Source organism: Theropithecus gelada, chromosome 12 (assembly GCF_003255815.1).
Source record: "Theropithecus gelada isolate Dixy chromosome 12, Tgel_1.0, whole genome shotgun sequence".
NCBI lineage: Eukaryota > Metazoa > Chordata > Mammalia > Primates > Cercopithecidae > Theropithecus > Theropithecus gelada.
This window is the reverse complement of record NC_037680.1, coordinates 45,182,668-45,202,078: the sequence shown is the minus strand read 5'-3', so window position 1 is coordinate 45,202,078 and position 19,411 is coordinate 45,182,668. Positions and strand designations below refer to the sequence as shown.

At 40.0% G+C, this 19,411-nt stretch overlaps 1 protein-coding gene across 2 annotated transcripts in view; it reads right to left on the bottom strand.

Moving 5' to 3' along the window:
• Nucleotides 1-203: 203 nt before the first annotated feature.
• The window catches only part of CERS6 (ceramide synthase 6), a 317,382-nt gene continuing 298,174 nt past the window's right edge, over nucleotides 204-19,411 (bottom strand). The window contains exons 9-11 of one of the 2 annotated variants that reach the window (XM_025404126.1): nucleotides 9,816-9,972; nucleotides 9,200-9,223; nucleotides 204-5,824 (exon numbers count right to left, since the gene is read on the bottom strand). In XM_025404126.1, coding sequence (XP_025259911.1) covers nucleotides 5,672-5,824; nucleotides 9,200-9,223; nucleotides 9,816-9,972 — 334 coding nt within the window. In that variant the 3' untranslated portion in view covers nucleotides 204-5,671. The remainder of the gene's footprint in view (nucleotides 5,825-9,199; nucleotides 9,224-9,815; nucleotides 9,973-19,411) is intronic. The other variant, XM_025404127.1, reaches the window with a different exon arrangement.

Here is a 19,411-nt window from a genome sequence, read left to right as displayed (position 1 = left end):
TTTAATCTTAATTTTCAAAGAAACACTATAGTCTATCCAAGTTAATGTAACATTAGTTTCTCAATGATCACAGTGATACTGGGATTTGACGAGGCTTGTAACAACCTACTGGGATGATGTGAGCCCTTATTAACCTCATCCAGTGAGATGTGATGTTTTACCCACATGAGCTGGTTAGCATTTACAGTAAAGGGCACTTACACTGCACTCTTAATACTTATCTTTATTATGAAAGTGTTTCCAAAGTAAAATGATCCTCATAATAATGATTGCTTCCAGAGATCAAGAATGAATAATTATATTTTCATATAAAAATCAGCAAAACACAATAACAATACATAAAATAATTCTAATTGGCTAACAGTATTTCATTCCATTTCTGACAGAGATGCTCAAGCACTGAATTGTCTTAAGAAAACAAGTAAGGTTTTGTCACCTATCCTATTTCTCACTGCAAGTTGAAAAAAATCAAATCCAAACACCACCACCCCTTCTATGACAACAAATGGCTCTGGAGGTAAATGACTATGTGGGCAAAGAGTTGATGAAAATCATGAGCTTAGGGGCTTTATGAAACTTTGGAAAATCAAACTCAGAGGTTGTTTCCATTCTTAAAGTAATGAAGCTCTAAGTTAAAGTTCCAGAATCATCACATAACTGTTCCTATTCCATAGCTCATTTCTTTTTTTGCAGGCAATCTTATTTTTTTAAGGGTAGTTTCACGATGACAGTTTTAAAAAATTACTGTGGATAAAGAAAAAATTGTCTCAATGAAATAGAATTTTTCACTGAATACAGAAACCATCTCAATAGTTGTTACCCCCTGGTTTCTAGGCCATACAACAGACATCAAACTACGAAGCCAAACTTTCATGGACCTGTGTTAAGAAAAACACACATATATAGGCATACTACTTTTTTTCAGAAAAATTGAATTAGGCAGAGAAGGAAGTGTGGGTGTACAACTGATCCACAAGCTATTGGGAAATCAATAGCTAAAAAATGTCAACACCCTGGCTTCCTTTTATCAGGAACTCCAGGAGGCTGAAAGTAATGTGAGTGCATGAGATAAGCGAGACAGATCTTAAGTTAACGGTCCCCTCCCATCCCTTTCTGGGCAATCTCCAGAATGCCTAGTTTTGTGGAGACACCATGTACTATCTGGCTGCAGAGACTTTCTTAGACCCCGTGTTAGATCCTGTGGGGTCTTAGCATGTGGCCATATGGCAATGCATTCCTTTCAAAGGCTTTGGGTTGAACTCAAGTGGGAAATACCTGGAAAAGACTAAGCTTCTCCTTTGGGTGTCTGCTGATCCTATTAAAAATATTCATGATGCTTTATGATCTCCAATACAATTTTCTCCATGAAAACAAGCATCAGATACACTACCTCTAAGTATTTATTGGAGGGGTTCCAACAGCCTCGTGGACAGGCCTTCTCAGCAGCTACTGAGTGCCCCCTAGGGGTGGGGAGGGGACAGTGCACACAGAGGTAAACCACAGAGCCCTTTTCTGGCCTATTACGATGAAGAACTAAAATGTGGCCAGTGAACCAGTCAGTGCTCATCACTACGGGGTAATTTGAGAATGGCACAATTTCATTTTACCAAAAGAAACCTTCACTGGCTCTGGGGACTTCAATATCTTCATTTAAAAATATTTGCTGCGTTTTCTTCAAGGGCGGCTTGTGACAATTGAACTGTTGATTATTCCTTCCATGGACAGCATGGTAGTGGCAAGTGCAGTAACTGGCTCATTGCATTTTCTCTTTCCATACAAGTTACTGGAACTGCCATGTGATCACTTTTCCAGCAGGCTGACTTCGATGTGATTTTTTTCTTATTTAAATGTTAGAAACACCTCAGGGCTATTATTATTTATCTACAAAGCAGAAATCAGCCAAGGACAAAGGAAAAAAGTAAGCTAATCAGAACCTGAAGACCTCAAATGCCACATGAAATGTAAACATTTAACTTTTTATTTCCAAAGGATTTCTTGAAGCCTCCCTCTCTGGAGATAATGATATCACCATACATACTGATAGACAATCTTTTAATACCTTTGGAATCTTACAATTTTTATACTTCAAATTAAGAAAAACGCTCAAATGTTCAGGCAACTTTGGCATTAACATTTCCAAGAAAGGGACAAAAACAACTATTAATGCAAAATCATGAAGAGATTGGGGACAATTGTGGGTGTCTATAAAGCTCTCTTTGAAAAGCTCTTTAAAGCGAACTCGGGTAAACAGAAATGAAATCTGACTTTACTTAGGCCAAATAACAATGAGGTTTGAATATAAAGTGGAAGATTCAGGCCCTTTTATTCAGTTTGCTCAAATTCAAACTCCACCAAATACTCAGAATGGAAAGTTTGGCAACAGAACTGGACATGTGGAGGTTCACCAACCATTTTGATCAAAGGTGATCTGATTTTATCTCGCTTCTTGCCTACCCTTTCTGCCTTGTTTACCTTGACCAGATGCCTGTGGCATTATATAATAAGACCTCAGGGCACCATCCGTCTGGCAGCCCAGCAGAAGTAGGATGCTAATAAAACCCTGGGGTAAAGCGGCAATCATTTGCATTTTTATCACATATACTTGAATAATCCAAAATACTGAGAGTTGCTTCCCTATGCTCAACATCCATAGGACCAAATTTGGAAAGGTGAACTGTAGTTGGCTTATACGATGGTCTTAGGTTCTCTATGACCTGCACTTAGCCATATTTAGCTCTCTAGATAAGAGGCTGAAAAGATTCTACCACCTTCAGGTGTGTGGAGAACATGACCAGGAGACTGACAAACAAGGAGGGAAGTTTCTGTTGTACCTGGTGAGTGGGTTTTATGAAAAGAATATGGGTAAGGATGAGTCAGTGATATTTTGGTTTTATCACTTTTTGGAGAAACATACATATACATAAATAGAACACACGTTTTTATATAATTTATTGACCTGGGCCAAATTCTATTTGATTTTCTACTTCCTCCCTACTAAGAGATCCAGAAAAGCTATTAACATTAGAGAATAAAGTATTCCTTTTTCTAGAATCCTTTCTACATACCCCTTTTTACCCTGGGAAGCTCTGAATGTGACCAGGAAGGAGGCGATATCAACACAGGCTAAGTTAATTAATGAGAAACAGCACTCTGACTAACCTATAGTTGAATTTACAAAATACACTTCAAAGCTATGGCCCAGCACAGGGGGAGGATGAGATACTGCACATATTTTTCTCTCTCAGCCTTATCAGGCTACCACGGGAAAGCTACAGACAGAGATATATTATTCTACATTATAAAAAGCCTGCAAACCCTATTTTAATTAGCCCCAAAGAACTCTGCCCTGAAATGTCAAATGAAATAAAACTCTCTGGATAACACAGAGGACTGTGTGAAGTGAATGCCATCACTGAGAGAGGCCCCAAGTGTTGCCAGTTCTCCTTCTAAGTAACTTCTGGGGGGAAAAATGATTACTTAGATTTGTCTTTGCTAATGACAGGCCCAATTTACTTCATTTTATGCAATTCTTCTAAACCTTTAATTTACAAGCTGACCTCCTTGAAATTATTCTTCTGTGCTCGGGTGTCATATGATCTAAACCTGAACACATTATGGATCTCTAAAGTTAATTTTACCCATTGAGAGGACTTGCCCCAGACACTAAAGTAAGCTAAATATGTTCATATTTTAATTAAGAAACCTTTACCTTCTCAAAATTTTCAGCTATGCTATTACCTTTTATACATATACCTGCCTTTTAGTAGATGTTCTGATGACTAACAAGTCCTTTTATGATTGTTCTTACAAACTCAACCATCCACAAATTACACTCCTAGACATAGGCCTGTTTTGTGAAATAAAGTAACAAGACTCTAAAAGCAGAATTATTTGCATCGTTTTCCCAATAAACAACCAGATGTACTTCTAAGCCTCTTCAATTATTACTATGGACCATAACAGAAACATTATTTTGTAAATAAGTAGGGAAAGATATAATATTACAGTAAGAATTTTTTGGTTGGGAGCATTCTTTTAACTATTAACCCACAGATTGCAAATTGTGGGCACAAAGCTCTAATTTTTTCAAAGAACTGAATTAAATGTAAATGGTTCTGAGCACGATATGCACTCTCTGGTATTTCTGCACACTCGTTACCATTTCTGCTACTGTCTTCACGGCCCTGATTCACACATTTATATTACGGCATTTTTGTTTGGGGTTCGTGTTTTAAGTGATGGCCTTCTTGATTTATGAAGGGTTTTATAATCCCTTGTTCCTCTTACTAGAAGTTAGAAGAAGAGATAAAATCTTTGGCCAACATACAGTTTTCTTATCTGTACATAAATAACACTGCTGTGTAGAAGACTTATGGAAACTTATTCTTCAGTACTTTTCCTCATTGTTGATATTGCCATTGTCCAATAGAATTTTTCATTTTTTCCAGAAACAGCCCCACTTGAAAAAAAATCCTGGAAACCAAAGAAGCATTGTAGTGTAATGCTGCTCAGTGTCTAATAACAGGAAAGTCATCTGGATTACGTTTAAGGAGAAAAGCAAAGGGTAAAATAGTCTCTCTCCCATTGGCTTTATTTTGCTCAGCAAAATAAAAACATCAACATCAAGTACTAGACAGGGCTTTTTCTTGAAAGCTGGTTGCATTAAAGTGCTTTGCACTGCACATGTAATTTTTATCAACTCTTGAAAGATTTTTTTTGTCCCCAAATATACTTCTTTCTTTTATAATGTGACAGAAGACTGCACTAATTATAGGGTAGTGGCAAAACCTGGCTGAAATCAGCTGCTCTCTTTATGTTATTCCCAGAACACAAGACAAATTCCCATTCTTAACAGTGATTTCCTTGTTTATAACTATGAGCTTCAGTGAATATCCTCCTTCAGAATCAGAGCACTGACCTCATCACAGAGAAAAACAAACAAACAAACACACTCTGTAACCTACAAGGTTACCCCTCAACTAGCTATCACACCCATTGAGGAAATCTTGGCTGTGTGCACAAGAAATGAAATCTATTTCAAAGCAATTTAATACAAAACCATTCAAAAAGTTCTCCAACAACCATCTTCTTTAATTTGAACTGCGAATTGACCATGAAGAGTGAATATTAAACACCTGGTTCGTCCGGTTTAAATGGTCACTGAGACTGTATAGGCAATTTCAAAATGGGCACTGTAACAAAAAGAAAGCAAACCTATTTAGAGCTGAACGAGAATCTTGCACTGGATTTTGCTTGCTCTAAGTGATAAAGTAAGCTGATGCTCATAGCACATTGGACTACAGCAAGAGAAAGGGGGAGAAGCAGATGGAGCATCTCCTTCACTGTCATGAGCCCAGTGAGTAAAAGGAGTGAGGAAACCCTCTTTTGTCCACAGATTTACAAATACAAAAAATAAATAATATTCTAAGACAGTACAAATGCAAATACTGTTCCCTTGTGTCAATTACATACAGCATGCCTACATAGAGAGAATGGTAATTCTTCTTCATTCACAGACAGGACACATGGCAGTGCACTATTCAAAATGCTTTGATAATCTTAATTTTTGTTTCTGGTGCTGAGATATTATGAAAGGAACTGCATTTGCAACTTATTAAATACTTCCAGGAACAAACAGTTCACTTTGCTTGGGACTTGTAGTTTTCAGTAATTAATCATCCATGGAGCAGGAGCCGGTCAGGAGATACCCGTTGGTACCACTGGTCCCATTGGTGGTTGTCGCAGTGTGGGGATTCTTCCCTGGAGGTTCCGAGTCCTCCTCATCTGAGCTAGACTCAATATCACTTCGATCATCCTTGGACACCTGTGGAGTAGAAGCAGGTGAGTATAACCAGCACCTAAGAAATCATCAAGGTATGGCATGCTAGAAGCACATGCAGTCATACACAAAGGGAAACAGATCCCAATGTTAAAAAATTGAAGAGGATGAGAACATTGCCATAGCAATAAGTTCCCCTTCATTGGAGAGATAAAATGTAGGCGACAAAGGTAAGTATCATGGAGGGCTAGACTTCCTGACCTCTTGAAGGTATCTTTCCATATTCAGAACGTACTAGACCATGAATCCCGCTTTTAATCAAAAAGCAGCATACTGTGCCACTGGAACGGCATCACAGGCATTTAGTACAAATGGATAAATTTACTCACTGATGATCACATTCTCCTTGAGAATAATTTAAAGTCAGCTCTCAATTAACCATACCAATGGAGATAGTCACTAGCTCAGAACATTGAAAAAAAATCCTATTTGGCTTTTTAATGCATTGTTTAATGATTACATTTTTATTTTGTGTATGCTATAATTAATTAGGAATTTTGTTTCGTATGTCACACAACAAATGGCAGCAGGAGGCATCTTTTTTTTTTTTTTTTTGAGTCAGAGTCTTGCTCTGTTGCCTAGGCTGGAGTGCAGTGGTGTGATCCAGTTCACCACAACCTCTGCCTCCTGGGTTCAGGATTCTCCTGCCTTAGCCTCCCGAGTAGCTAGGATTACAGGCATGCACCACCATGGCCAGCTAATTTTTGTATTTTTAGTAGAGACAGGGTTTCAGTATGTTGGCCAGGCTGGTCTGGAACTCCTGACCTCAGGTGATCCACCCACCTCGACTTCCCAAAGTGTTGGGATTACAGGTGTGGGCCACTGTGCCTGGCCAGGAGACATCTTAAGAACCTGCTGAGTGGGGTAGAGCTTGAAATATTTCCTGAGGAAAATCCACTGACCAGATCATCAAGAACTGGCTCCCTGCCAGGCGAGATGGCTCATGCCTGTAATCCCAGCACTCTGGGAGCCTGAGGTGGGTGGATTACCTGAGGTCAGGAGCTCAAGGACAGCCTGACCAACATGGAGAAACTCAGTCTCTACTAAAAAAAAAAAAAAAAAAAAAGCCAGGTGTGGTGGCACATGCCTGTAATCCCAACTACTCCGGAGGCTGAGGCAGAAGAATCGCTTGAACCCAGGGGGCGGAGGCTGCGGTGAGCCGAGATCGTGCCATTGCACTCCAGCCTGGGCAGTAAGAGCAAAACTGTCATAAAAAGAAAGAACTGGCTCCCATCCTGCCAAGTCTCTTCAATGCTCCATTCAATCTCCCTAAGTCACATGGAGGTCAAAATAAGGTGAGAAGATGTAAATCTATACATTACCATAAAGGACGAGAAAAATCCTACTGTCTAACAAGGAAGTAATTTTTGTGGGAAATTAAGAAAATACTGCTTTTAAGATAAAAATAGTTTGAACCTCCTACTCTGTAAGTCTAAATTATGGTAAGCATTCTTACCCAGAAGGCCTTAAGATTTTTGAGTAACTCATCACTGCTTACTTATATTTTTCAGTAGTGTGACAAAAGAGACCTGGTAGCCTTCCTTCATAGGAACGTTCCCAATCTGGTCCTCCTGTGATTCTCTAGGGGTGGGCTGGGGAGGTTGGCAAAGTCCCCTGGGAGGTACGGCAGAATTAACTGGGGGCTTTCCCACATCACACCCCGTCTGTGCTACCATTACACTCTAACATGAGAATCCTGGACTCCCTCCACTCTGCCCAACTTGAGAAACTAACAGTTCCTGTGGGAGAACGTCCTCTCTCTCAGGTGGGTGGGGTCAGGAGAACGCGAAAGCTCAGAACTACTGCTTTATGCCAACCAGTGGTGATGAAGTAAGTATCGTAAAAGTGAACCTCACTCCAATACCCTTTGAGATGGGACTGAACTCACACAGGCCATCTCCAAACAGATTTAGATACTCAGACTCCAAAATGGCTAAAGGTAATTGAACTTAAACATTGTGAGTCACAAAGCCAGCATTATAGTAAAGCTCCACTATGTTGATAAGTCCATCAGTCTTAAGTAGAAATCTCCAGTTTTACAAAGTGATTAATTTACATTTGCATGCTCAGTCAGATTTTTTAAATTGCACTTAGAAAAATCTATACTTACGTTACCTTCAAAGAAAGGACAATTTAGAATATCTCAAAATAGCCCAGAGGAAAATAACTCATGGCCAAGATGAATCTTACTGTCCCAGGTGAGAGCCGCAAGGGCAGCTAAGATATTGTGAAGCCTGAGATCTAGAATAAAATTAATCATCATCTCTTCATAAAGTAGAAGGAATAAGTTGAAGAGCAGGCAACGTGTCTGGTAGAAATAGCAATTCAATTTAGGACACAAGTAATCTAAGCAGCATTCTTGCATATTTAGTTATTGTTATCATATTGACAGTTTTGTGCATGTTGACTAAATTTGTATCCAAATGAGGACAGAGAGACTTTAAAATAGAAATACATGATCTTTTTTTTTTTTTTTTTTGAGACGGAGTCTCGCTCTGTCGCCCAGGCTGGAGTGCAGTGGCCAGATCTCAGCTCACTGCAAGCTCCGCCTCCCGGGTTCCCGCCATTCTCCTGCCTCAGCCTCCCGAGTAGCTGGGACTACAGGCGCCGCCACCTCGCCCGGCTAATTTTTTGTGTTTTTAGTAGAGACGGGGTTTCGCCATGTTAGCCAGGATGGTCTCGATCTCCTGACCTTGTGATCCGCCCGTCTCGGCCTCCCAAAGTGCTGGGATCACAGGCTTGAGCCACCGCGCCCGGCCAGAAATACATGATCATTTTAAAGAGTGAGAGGTCACAGAGAAAAATGAACTTTAGCTTCTGAACAATTAATTGATCAAAATAATTAGGATTTCTACTAGAGATGGTGCTGAGAAGTGGTTTCATACTACATGACTAGATGCCCCGACTTCCCCTGCAGAAGAGGCCAGCTCTGTTGACCTTGATGAATCAGAATGGTCACGTGCTACCATATGGCCCTGGGCAGGTCAGGCACACAGCTGATGCTCAGGCCTCCATTCTACAATGTGTTGATCCTCTCCCCCTCCAACTAGTTCTGTTTCTCCTACTTTACTTTGGTCTATTTCTGTCTTTTAGCCAACATATTAAACACCAGTGAAAGAAATTCTTCTTCTCTGTTGGATCATGCAACATTTAGCAGAACACAAGCTCACACCAAAGGGCCCTAATAGAGCTGTCTCTAGTGTCCCTTGCAGCTCATGGAACTGCAGCTCACATGAAGCCTCTAGCCAGTGTCAATAGGTTAGACAGAACAATATGCACGGAAACAAAAGCATCTGAGTGCCCCTCCAACAGGCAAGAGGCACTCAGGACAAGGACAGAGAGAGAGGAGGAGAAACTTACATGTAAAGGGTTCCACTTCCCAGCCTTCCAGGGTAGCAGAAGGAAGAGAACAAACAAGTAAGAACATGTCACAGAGAACGATCTGGAAAAGTCTCTGCTCTACACACATGGTGGGAGCTGAGGCTTAGGAAGCTTTATTCGAATCAACCTCAAGTCCACTTTTAACCAAAAAGATTTAACTAAATCTTGTTGGAAGTCATGAACAGATTTGTTTTTCAGTTTGAAAGAAAGGTTTGTTTAAACGGGCATACTGCACTAAGTGATCCTTCTCATAAAAGGAAGTAAGTGATTAAATTTCTGTTCAGTATAAATATAATCAGAAGAGGTCCATGGTTGACAGGAGGAGCGAGAGCAAACACAACAAATAATATATTATTAAGTCTAAAATTACAAATGCATATCATTGGGTGCCATCGCCAGCAAAGGAACACTGAAGACTTAAAAAATGAACTAGAGAAGGAAATGACATTTTCGTTCATGTTTCTAGGTAGTTTTGTTCAATTCTGAAGAAATAATACCAATTTTGATGAAATATGAAATAGTAAATAGTTGATCCAGAGAAATTACAGAAACAAAATTTTCTAAGACATATTGGAAAAAGTGAGTTACAGCTTACCTTGCCTCTTGAAACAGCTTTGCAAGCTATTTTCACAATCAAGTAAGACCAGAAGCAGTTCAACCCTTGTATTAGCAACAGCAGTAGGTTAAAAACCCACCAGGAAGGGTAAGGTCCAACGATCTCCCAGCTTTCAAATAATGTGGTATTTAACACCCTAAGCAAAAGAAGCAAGTGATTAGTGAATGTGGCATTTTCCTTTGCTTTCCAAGGAACTCTCGTCACTCCTCTAAAGCAGAAGGTCAACAGTGTCTCCCAACTACCCCCTCTCTGGCAGGATGGTATGAAAGTTTGCCAGGTACTTAGAAATGTCATTTCCTGAAGAATTGCCCTGGTGGTATGACTTTCATTTGGTTTTAGGTTGAATATTTTTTCCCTATTCGCTTCTTCGAAAATGATAAAATAAATATAATGTAAAATTGACCATCTTGACTTTTTTAAGTGTACGGGGTTCATTGGCATTAGGTAAATTCACATTGTTGTGCAACCATCACCGCCATTCATGGTCAGCACACTTTTCATCTTTCAAAACCAAGATTCTCTACCCATTCTACCAGCCCGCATCAACCACCATTCTCTTTCCTGTCTCTGTGAATTTGACTACCTTAGCTACAGCATCAAAGTAGAATCATAGTATTTGTCCTTTTGTGACAGGCTTGTTTCATCTTCAAGGTTCATCCATGTTGTGGCATGTGTCAGAACTTCCTTCCTTTTTAAGGCTGAATTATACATATATATCATGTTTTATCCACTCATCCACTGAAATGGAACTTGGGTTGCTTCTACCTTTTGGCCATTGCAAATAATGCTACTAAGAACACGGGTCTACAAATATCACTCTGAGTATGTATCTTTCAGGCATATATCCAGAAGTGTAATTGTTGGATCATATGTTTCCCCCTTCACTTTTGCCATCATTTCTTTCATTAATTTTCATTCATTTTTTTGGTTGGGATGCGGTATCTACTTGTTAAAAGGCCTGTATGATCTTTGAAGTTGCTTTTGGGCTTTAAATAAGTGAGAAGAATGCCATTCAATGCCAATACACTGTAAAAAAAGAGATTAACTCCTAAACATTACTTAAGTACAAGCCATACGCCTAGCACAGGGAAAAACACAGTGGAAGTGAGAATATGAGTGAGACGTAGGCTCATATCTAGTAGGAGAGTCATTAGAGGGTCCTTAATTGTGTAAGGCTTCCCCTGGGAAAGCACTGACAATTAAAAGACATCATTTTGAAGTGATGTCTTGAAATGAGTATCGGAAGGATTTTGACAAAAATGATTAGAGAACAATGAATGTATTTAGTTTTAAGAGTATGTAAGAGTATGTATTTGAATTAGGAAAAATTATTTGAGGTAACTGGTTCTCTCTGTAATCTACCATCAGAACTAGAATGCAACAGCCACCTGGAGCAGATACCTCAAAGGCTGGTTTTAGTGCTTTGCTCTGGTCCCTGCCTGTGTCTGCTCCTAAGCACTTGGAAATGGACTCATGTCATCTGGACCCATATTGCTGCCACAGAGAAGCACAGCACCTGCATAATTTTGGAATCATTCTTATTCTCGGCTCTCCTCCTCAGCTTACCCCAGGGATGGTTTGGAGACCCACAAGAAAACTCACCTAAGTGCATTTCTACTGCCTACCACTGCAGCACTTTGCTGGGACAATCTGATTCTAGAGGAGAGGCTGGGTGGACAACACTTAGTGGTTAAAGGGAAGGGAGAGAAAACTCTCGAATTTAAGACACAGATGACTCATATAAGAACATAAGACAAATAGATAATTTAAACAAAAGAAACTGTGATGAAAGCTTTGAGAGAGGTTAGAAAAGAACTTTGTGAATTAGAAAAGAAAAAAACAGGCCGGGCACAGTGGCTCACTCCTGTAATCCCTGCACTTTGGGAGGCCGAGGTGGGCGGATCACCTGAGGTCAGGAGTTCAAGACCAGCCTGGCCAAGATGGTGAAACCCTGTCTCTACTAAAAATACAAAAAAAAAAAAAAAAATTTAGCTGAGTGTGGTGCTGTGTGCCTGTCGTCCCAGCTACTCAGGAGGCTACAGCAGAATTGCTTGAACCCAGCAGGCGGAGGTTGCGGTGAGCTGAGATCATACCACTGCAGTCCAGCCTGGGTGATATAGCAAGACTCCATCTCAAAAAAAAAAAAAAAAGAGAGAGAGAAAAACAATTATTGCAGTTGGAATAAGAGGTAAAGAAAAAAGAAAAAAGGAGAGGCTAGGCACTGTGTCTCACTCCTGGAATCCCAGCACTTTGGGGTGCTGAGGTAGGAGGATTGTTTGAGTCCAGGAGTTTGAAACCAGCCCGGGCAACAGAGCGAGACCCTATCTCTATATAAATAAAATAACAATTAACCATGTATGGTGGCAGACGCCTGCAGTTCCAGCTACTCGAAAGGCTGAGGCAGGAGGATCACTTGAGCAGGAGTTGCAGGTTACAGTGAAGCTATGATTGTGCCACCGCACCCCAGCCTCGGTAACAGAATGAGACCTTGTCTCAAAAAAATAAAGGAAAAAGGAGAATGAAAAATAAAATAGACAAATAGATTCTTCCCCATCCCCCAATTTCTGCCACTCCTATTTACAGACTAGAATGAGACTAACAGTTTGTCTCCAACCCTGCCATACTAGTTGTCTTTAAAGCGTAATACATAATAAACATGTTAAAATTCTAAAAACGATAGAAATTTAATGATTTGAATTTTACAAGTCATTAAAAGAATAATACCTCATGAAATAGTTGTATTCACTCTGGGGAAGGGGGATAATATTAGGAAATCTGTTAACATATTACAAACATAGGCCAAATTGGTATAAATGTAATGATTTCAACAGCATCAAAGACACTTGGTAATGTTTAATTCCTCATTGTTGATGTTTAACAATTAGAATACAAAGGACTTACTATGATTTTTGTAACCCTTTCAAATCAGCATATTAATAAACACCAGAATTATTTCCTTTAAAATCAGGAAAACCATGGACAAAAAGTGTAACCATTATTATTTAACACTATTCCGGAAGCTCTGGCCATTGAGTATGGCAGGGAGTCAGAGACTGAATTTCAAATACATAGACATAAAATATCTATAAATATTTTAAAAACAGCAAACAACCAAAATGTCCCATAACAGGGAACAATAAAAATTAAAAACTTAGTTTTCATTCTTATTCCAGAAATTTTTTTTTTTTACATTTTAAAAATTTAATTTTTACAATTTAAGTTCTGGGATACATGTGCAGAACGTGCAGGTTTGTTACATAGGTATACATGTGCCATGGTGGTTTGCTGCACTCATCCACCTGTCATCTAGGTTTTAAGTCCCACATGCACTAGGTATTTGTCCTAGTGCTCTCCTTCCTTCACCCCCCAGTCCCCGACAGGCCCCAGTGTGTGATGTTCCCCTCCCTGTGTCCTTGCGTTCTCATTGTTCAACTCCCACTTATGAGTGAGAACATGTGGTGTTTGGGTTTTGAGAAATTATTAATAATAAATAATAAATACTTATTAATAAATACAATTACTTTGTAAAAATGACTAAATTAGGATAATGCCTACATTCCTGCCTTGTTTATTATCTGAAGAAGCAGTTATCTCTTTAAACATCAGTTTGCAGGCCAGGGGGACAACAAGGCTCAACTCCGTGGCAGTGTGGGAGGACTCGCACACCTTACACTCTTCTATCTCCAGCATCCTGCAAAACACCTGGAAGTAACATGCTTGCTAGACACGTTCGTTGCTAGACACGTAACATGCTTGCTAGACATGTGTTTGCTAATCCAACAATTCAATAAATATGAAGAAGAAAGCTCTGAAATAATAAAAATAATTTTATTTCAAAACTAGCTCTGCTTCTTGACATACTACACATGTTGATATTCAGAGAAACTTTAGTTCCCTTTGAACAGAAAGAAGTTCTGTGTAAATAGCAACAATGACTGCATTATGCTATTCATTATAAGTTAACCTTTGCTGGATTATAGACCGAGAAGCTTTCTCGCCATTGTGACGCTAGGACTGATGCTACTGCTTGGCTTAATTTGAACAGGATGTCAGAGCAGCCGTTGGCAACATGGCATTCACATTAATTTCTGAAACACTGCATCAGGATTTATAGGCTTTGCCATGACAATCAGTGGCACCTCTGATTACTTATGAGATGCTGCTCAAAAGTAATGGGATTTCGTTGAAAATCAACTTGGCTTCCCGTAGAGACACTTGAGAAAATACAATCAGTGCACCAAACGGATATATCTCTCAGTGAGAAGCATGGTAAGAAAAACAATATATTAGGAATTTATACTGGGGGAGAGAGAACATATGACACCCGGACTCTAATAAACAGTAAACCTAGGAAAGAGCCTTTGTTTGGCCCAAGAATGTTACAATTGAGGAAACTGGTTTTTTTTTGGACAAACTATTAAAATGGTGACTACAGAATCTTATTTCTGAGAGGTACTTTAGGAGTATGTACTTTAATGATGCCATCACGAACCTATGGTGACAGAGTTCAGGATAGTGGTTGTGACAGTTAATACTGACTGTCAACTTGATTGGATTGAAGGATGCAAAGTATTGATCCTGGGTCTGTGAGGGTGTTGCCAAAGGAGACTAACATTTGAGTCAGTGGGCTGAGGAAGGCCGATCCACCCTTAATCTGGTGGGCACAATCTAACCAGCTGCCAGCAAATATAAAGCAGGCAGAAACACGAGAAAGGTGAGTCGGGTCCAGCCTCCCAGCCTACATCTTTCTCCTGTGCTGGATGCTTCCTGCCCTCAAACATCGGACTCCGAGTTCTTCAGTTTTGAGACTCAGACTGGCTCTCCTTGCTCCTCAAGCTCGCAGCCAGCCTACTGTGGGACCCTGTGATAGTGTAAGTTAATACTTAATAAACTCCTATATGTCTCTCCTATTAGTTCTATCCCTCTAGGGAACCCTGACTAATACAGCGGTTGTCTTTGAGGGAGGACTGACCGGGGGTGGGGGGATCTAAGGGAGGCTGGACCCTTCTATATCTTGATCTGGGTGATGATCACATGGGTTATACATACATACAAATTTATCGAGCCATATACTGAAGATTTTTTGCACTATAGTGCATATAGGAATTATACGCCAATAAAATAAAATGGAAGACAGTACCCTGTGGGCCAAACAAAACACATATATACAAAAAAAACACACAATGTACAGCTTTCGGCTTTAAGAATTACTCTAATATCAGTGTTCTCCTTAGATGCTTAGATGCAAAGGGGTATGGCCTTAAGTATCTTATTTAAGACACTTTGTGTTTGCTTCACAAAAACGGTTGTAAACTGTTGTGCATAAATATGTTCATCCCCTACACACATAATAAAGAACTGTATAATAGTTCTATGATAATCAAAGTTAAGATAAAGAACCCATAAAAGTTAAGCATGAGCTAAAGTAACTACAGGGCATGGCCAATTCAAATTTTATGATTCATTAAAATCACCTACCAAGGCTAAGCTTTTGGGGTGGTCACAGATGAATTTGTATTCAACATATGGCTTCTAAGAAAATAAATTCTTTTCTTTTCCAAATAATAGCAGCGAACCTCTACTGTTGGCCTAATGAGTACAGAGGCAGAAGGGACCTGAGATCATTTTTCTTTTCATTCATGTTAGGCTCACTTAACCACTAGATGGCATATCATGCACGCACAGTGCATACTCAGGCAGGTTTGTTCTGCCCAAACCTTTTGCTAAGGGTGAGTCCCAGTACAGAAAACACTTGATCTCCATGTTATACCCCCCATTCTAAAAATCCCATCAAATGAATGGGCATGCCATCAAATGAATGGACATCCCATCAAATGCATGAAGAGGCGTCAGTTAGAGCTGTTTTCGTCCTGCATTTGACAGAAATGTGCCTACAGGGCAAAGCTGGGCTCCATGCATTTCACTACTGATGCCCTGATACACCTGTGACCACCCCAATATCTTAGCCTTGGTGGGTGATTTTAATGAATCATAAAATTTGATTTGGCCATGCCCTGTAGTTACTTTAGCTCATTCTTACCCTTTATGGGTTCTTTATCTTAACTTTGATTATCATAGACATAAGGGATATGTGTGTGTGGGATACATACATTCATGCAGAACAGTTTACAACTTTTTTTGTGTGTGAGGCAAACACAAGGGAGTCTTAAAGAAGACACTTAAGGCCATACCCATTTGAATTCTAAGCATCACTGTGACTTAAAGCATTATGCTTTCCCCTGAAACCTGAGGACTGAGGTCTCATAATGTCACAGAGTGCAGTGTAAAAAGACCTTCACTGGCATCTTACTCCAAAAAGCTATCTCCAATGCTCAATTTCCCCATTCTCATTGCAACTTCCAAGTAAGAGTTTAAATCCATTCTCTGTAATATGTAAAATTAGATGAACATTCTTTCAGCCCTGTCCATCTTACTTTTAAATACTCCAGTGACATACAGGCAGGAGCACATAATGGTAATCAAGACGTTAACAATGGCCCAGGTGATCTTATTGTATGAATGGGTTACAGGTGCATGTTTTTGATGACACCATGGCCTTTGGCCACGGCAAGTAACCGCAAGTTTACCTCCACCGCTCCTCCCCTACTTTAACTAAAGAGTTCTATCTGAGCCTTGGGTTGTATGTTTTTGGAATGATCTCTAAAAAAACCACAATAATAATTAGATCCAAGTCAAATATCCAGAGAGCCAAGATTTCTTCTCTAAGGAACAGAGTCAGGGCCTCACTTTAAGGAGTGCTACATAATGTCAGTGAGGATACCTTGAAAAGTAAAATGAACTCTGTGGTCAAAATTAGGGTGTGGTTTACTTCATAGCTTTTGAATGGTCTTGACTTTGCTTTCCCAAACAGACCTCAGTGTATTTCATGATGTGCGTTTCTCTGGCATATATGTTCATTTGACCTACATAAAACATAAATGAAAGTAGACTCTGACTAATCTGCTAGCATGTTTTGTCCGTTTTAAAGTAGATGCTGATAGAAATGCATTTAAAATTCACTCTGAACAAAAAACGTGGGCATTTAAAACCTGAAAGTCAGGTAATTAAGTCATGATTACAAGCAGCCCTCGTTGTGCGGGTTTTCTTAAGGTAACAGAAGTTCCAGGCTTAAATAACATCAACATCATTAGTCAACATCATGTTGACATTAGTCAACATCAAGACTATCACAAGGCTGAGAACGATGTTTGCAATTTCCTTCCTTTTTAACAAGACTGCCCCTGCTGCAACTTGCATTCTCCACAACACTGGTGTTGATATCAAGTTCCCAGTTTTGGGAGGACAGCTTCTGGGTAGCCTCCAGCATGGGTGCCTCATTATCTTGAATAAAAAAGTCACTAATCTATTAATCTGTAGCAAACATGGAAGTTACTTATTTTCTTAATTTTTTTTGTAGAGACAGGGTCTCACTAAGTTGCCCAGGCTGGTCTTGCACTCCTGAGCTCAAGTGATTCTCCCACCTTGGCCTCCTGAAGTGTTGGGATTACAAGCATGAGCCACCATGCCTGGCCAGAAGTCATTTCTTTATCCCCGGACAGGAATCTGAACTTGAACATGAACAAATAATCTATCTTTCATTTCGCAGTGCACATAAGAGTTCCATCTGTATCCTTAGCCAATAGGACATGGGGTCAGTGAATTTATTTTTACTTTTAGGTCATAGCCAGGCCAGTCTTAGGAATTGGTCTCTTATCCCAGGAAGTTTGTAATTGGTGACTTCCTGGCTGGGGTAGATGTTATTATTTTTTTTCCAAAAGTACTTGCTGCCCTATTTGCTGTCTGCCTGCCTGAATTCCTAACTCTGCCACTGCCTGGTCTACTTACCCACGCTCCTGACCTTCCAACCTGAGTCCTTCCAGCCAAGGCTGTGTCCTTCGGGATGTATCCTGATTCCAACATGCTTGTTTTCAGCCCTCTAGTTAGCTCTTTGTTGCCTATGTGTGCATAAGACAGACTTTTGCTTGGTTCTCTATAACTTCTCTTCCTGGAGTAATTACCATGTGTTAAGCACTGTGCCAAATATGTTACATACATTGCTTCATTTTTGCCCATTCAACGTCTCTATAAGATCCTCAAATAGCAACACTAATACTAGTTAATACTTATTGAACATTAACTATACGTTAGGAACCGGGCTTAGGCTTTATATGTTAACTCATTTAATTCTCAGGAAATAAAGCCTATGGGATAACTTCTATTTCTTTTTTTCCACACTGTGTCCTGTAATTATCCCTATTTTTCATATGAGGACATGGAAGCAGAGGAATGTAAATAACATTCCCCAAGTCAGATCGCATTAGTGGGGGACACTGAGACTTGAAGCTACCTGTCTGCTGGTCTAGGCCATCAGGTTCTCCCATCCCTTTCTCTGTTCTTCACCCAGGCTTACACTCAGAGCTGATCCGTCCCCACATTATGATGGAGGATGAACATCAATATCTCTGTTCAGCATTTCTGCAGATCTTTGCCATTGGCCTGTAATTCCCTGTAATGTGTTGTCCCTTGGGCTCATAAGCTAGTTTCTGGTAGCCATAAGCCAGGCCCTGCTGCTTCAGTGACCCATTTGGTTTTATTTATGTGGTTTCCCCACTTTGGCCCACCCCACTTGACCCTTAAATCCCAATATAATTGTCTCCATTACTGAAAATTATATAATTCCTTTCATTACTACTTTGTCATGTACACAAAATATTCAAGACACAAAACCAAAGATCTTCGTAAATTCAACAAGGAAATGGGAGTGCCAGCCCTGTGCCCTTTTCTTTGCTTTTCTCTTTGAAAGGACTGAGGCGGAGGTGTATCTGTAAATATCCCTTACTTTAAGAAAAGGATAGATAAGACTGACTCCTGCTAGGCAGGTAGAAGCCTAAGAAAGACTGTGATTCCAGGGACTTACTCTTTCAGTTTTCTAAAAGAGTATAAAACCAGCCTCCCATCCTCATAGAGGCAGGATGGCAGAAGTGGCTCTGAAACCTCCCTACACTTGTGTGCTCCTCCCTGAAGGGCTACGTTTGCTCATTTCCATTGTAGGATCATTCCGAGCAAGGCCAATGGCAGGCCAAGCACTCTTGGGTCTAGGTGGGGAATGCTGTCAGATTACCATGGACTTCCTTACCTTTTTTCCCTTTTCCCCTTCCCTTGAAGATTTCAATGGTATGTTTTGTAGAGGTGAGAGAAAACAAAGACCAAACACATACCAATTTGAGACTCTGGTTGTGAGATTATTTGTTTCAGCTTCAAAGTTTCTGGGTCTAATCAATTAACTCAGTTAAAGTAGAAAATCTTGGTCATTCTGATAATTCACTGAACTCATCTCTGACGGACCCCACTGACAAGGAAGTAGAGAGGGAATTTCTAGCTGCCTGGCAGAAGGAGCCTGTTTACAGGGTGGCTATTTACAGCAGAAACACAGAGAGGCTGCTCTAGTTACTTGCTTCTTGGGAATAGCTTCCATTTTGGCTTCCTATTTGGGCAGTTGCTAAGGCTGGGACAATTTGTATTTTCTCATTTTAACAACTTGAATACCCATCTATGGGTGGGATAGGTTCTTAAGC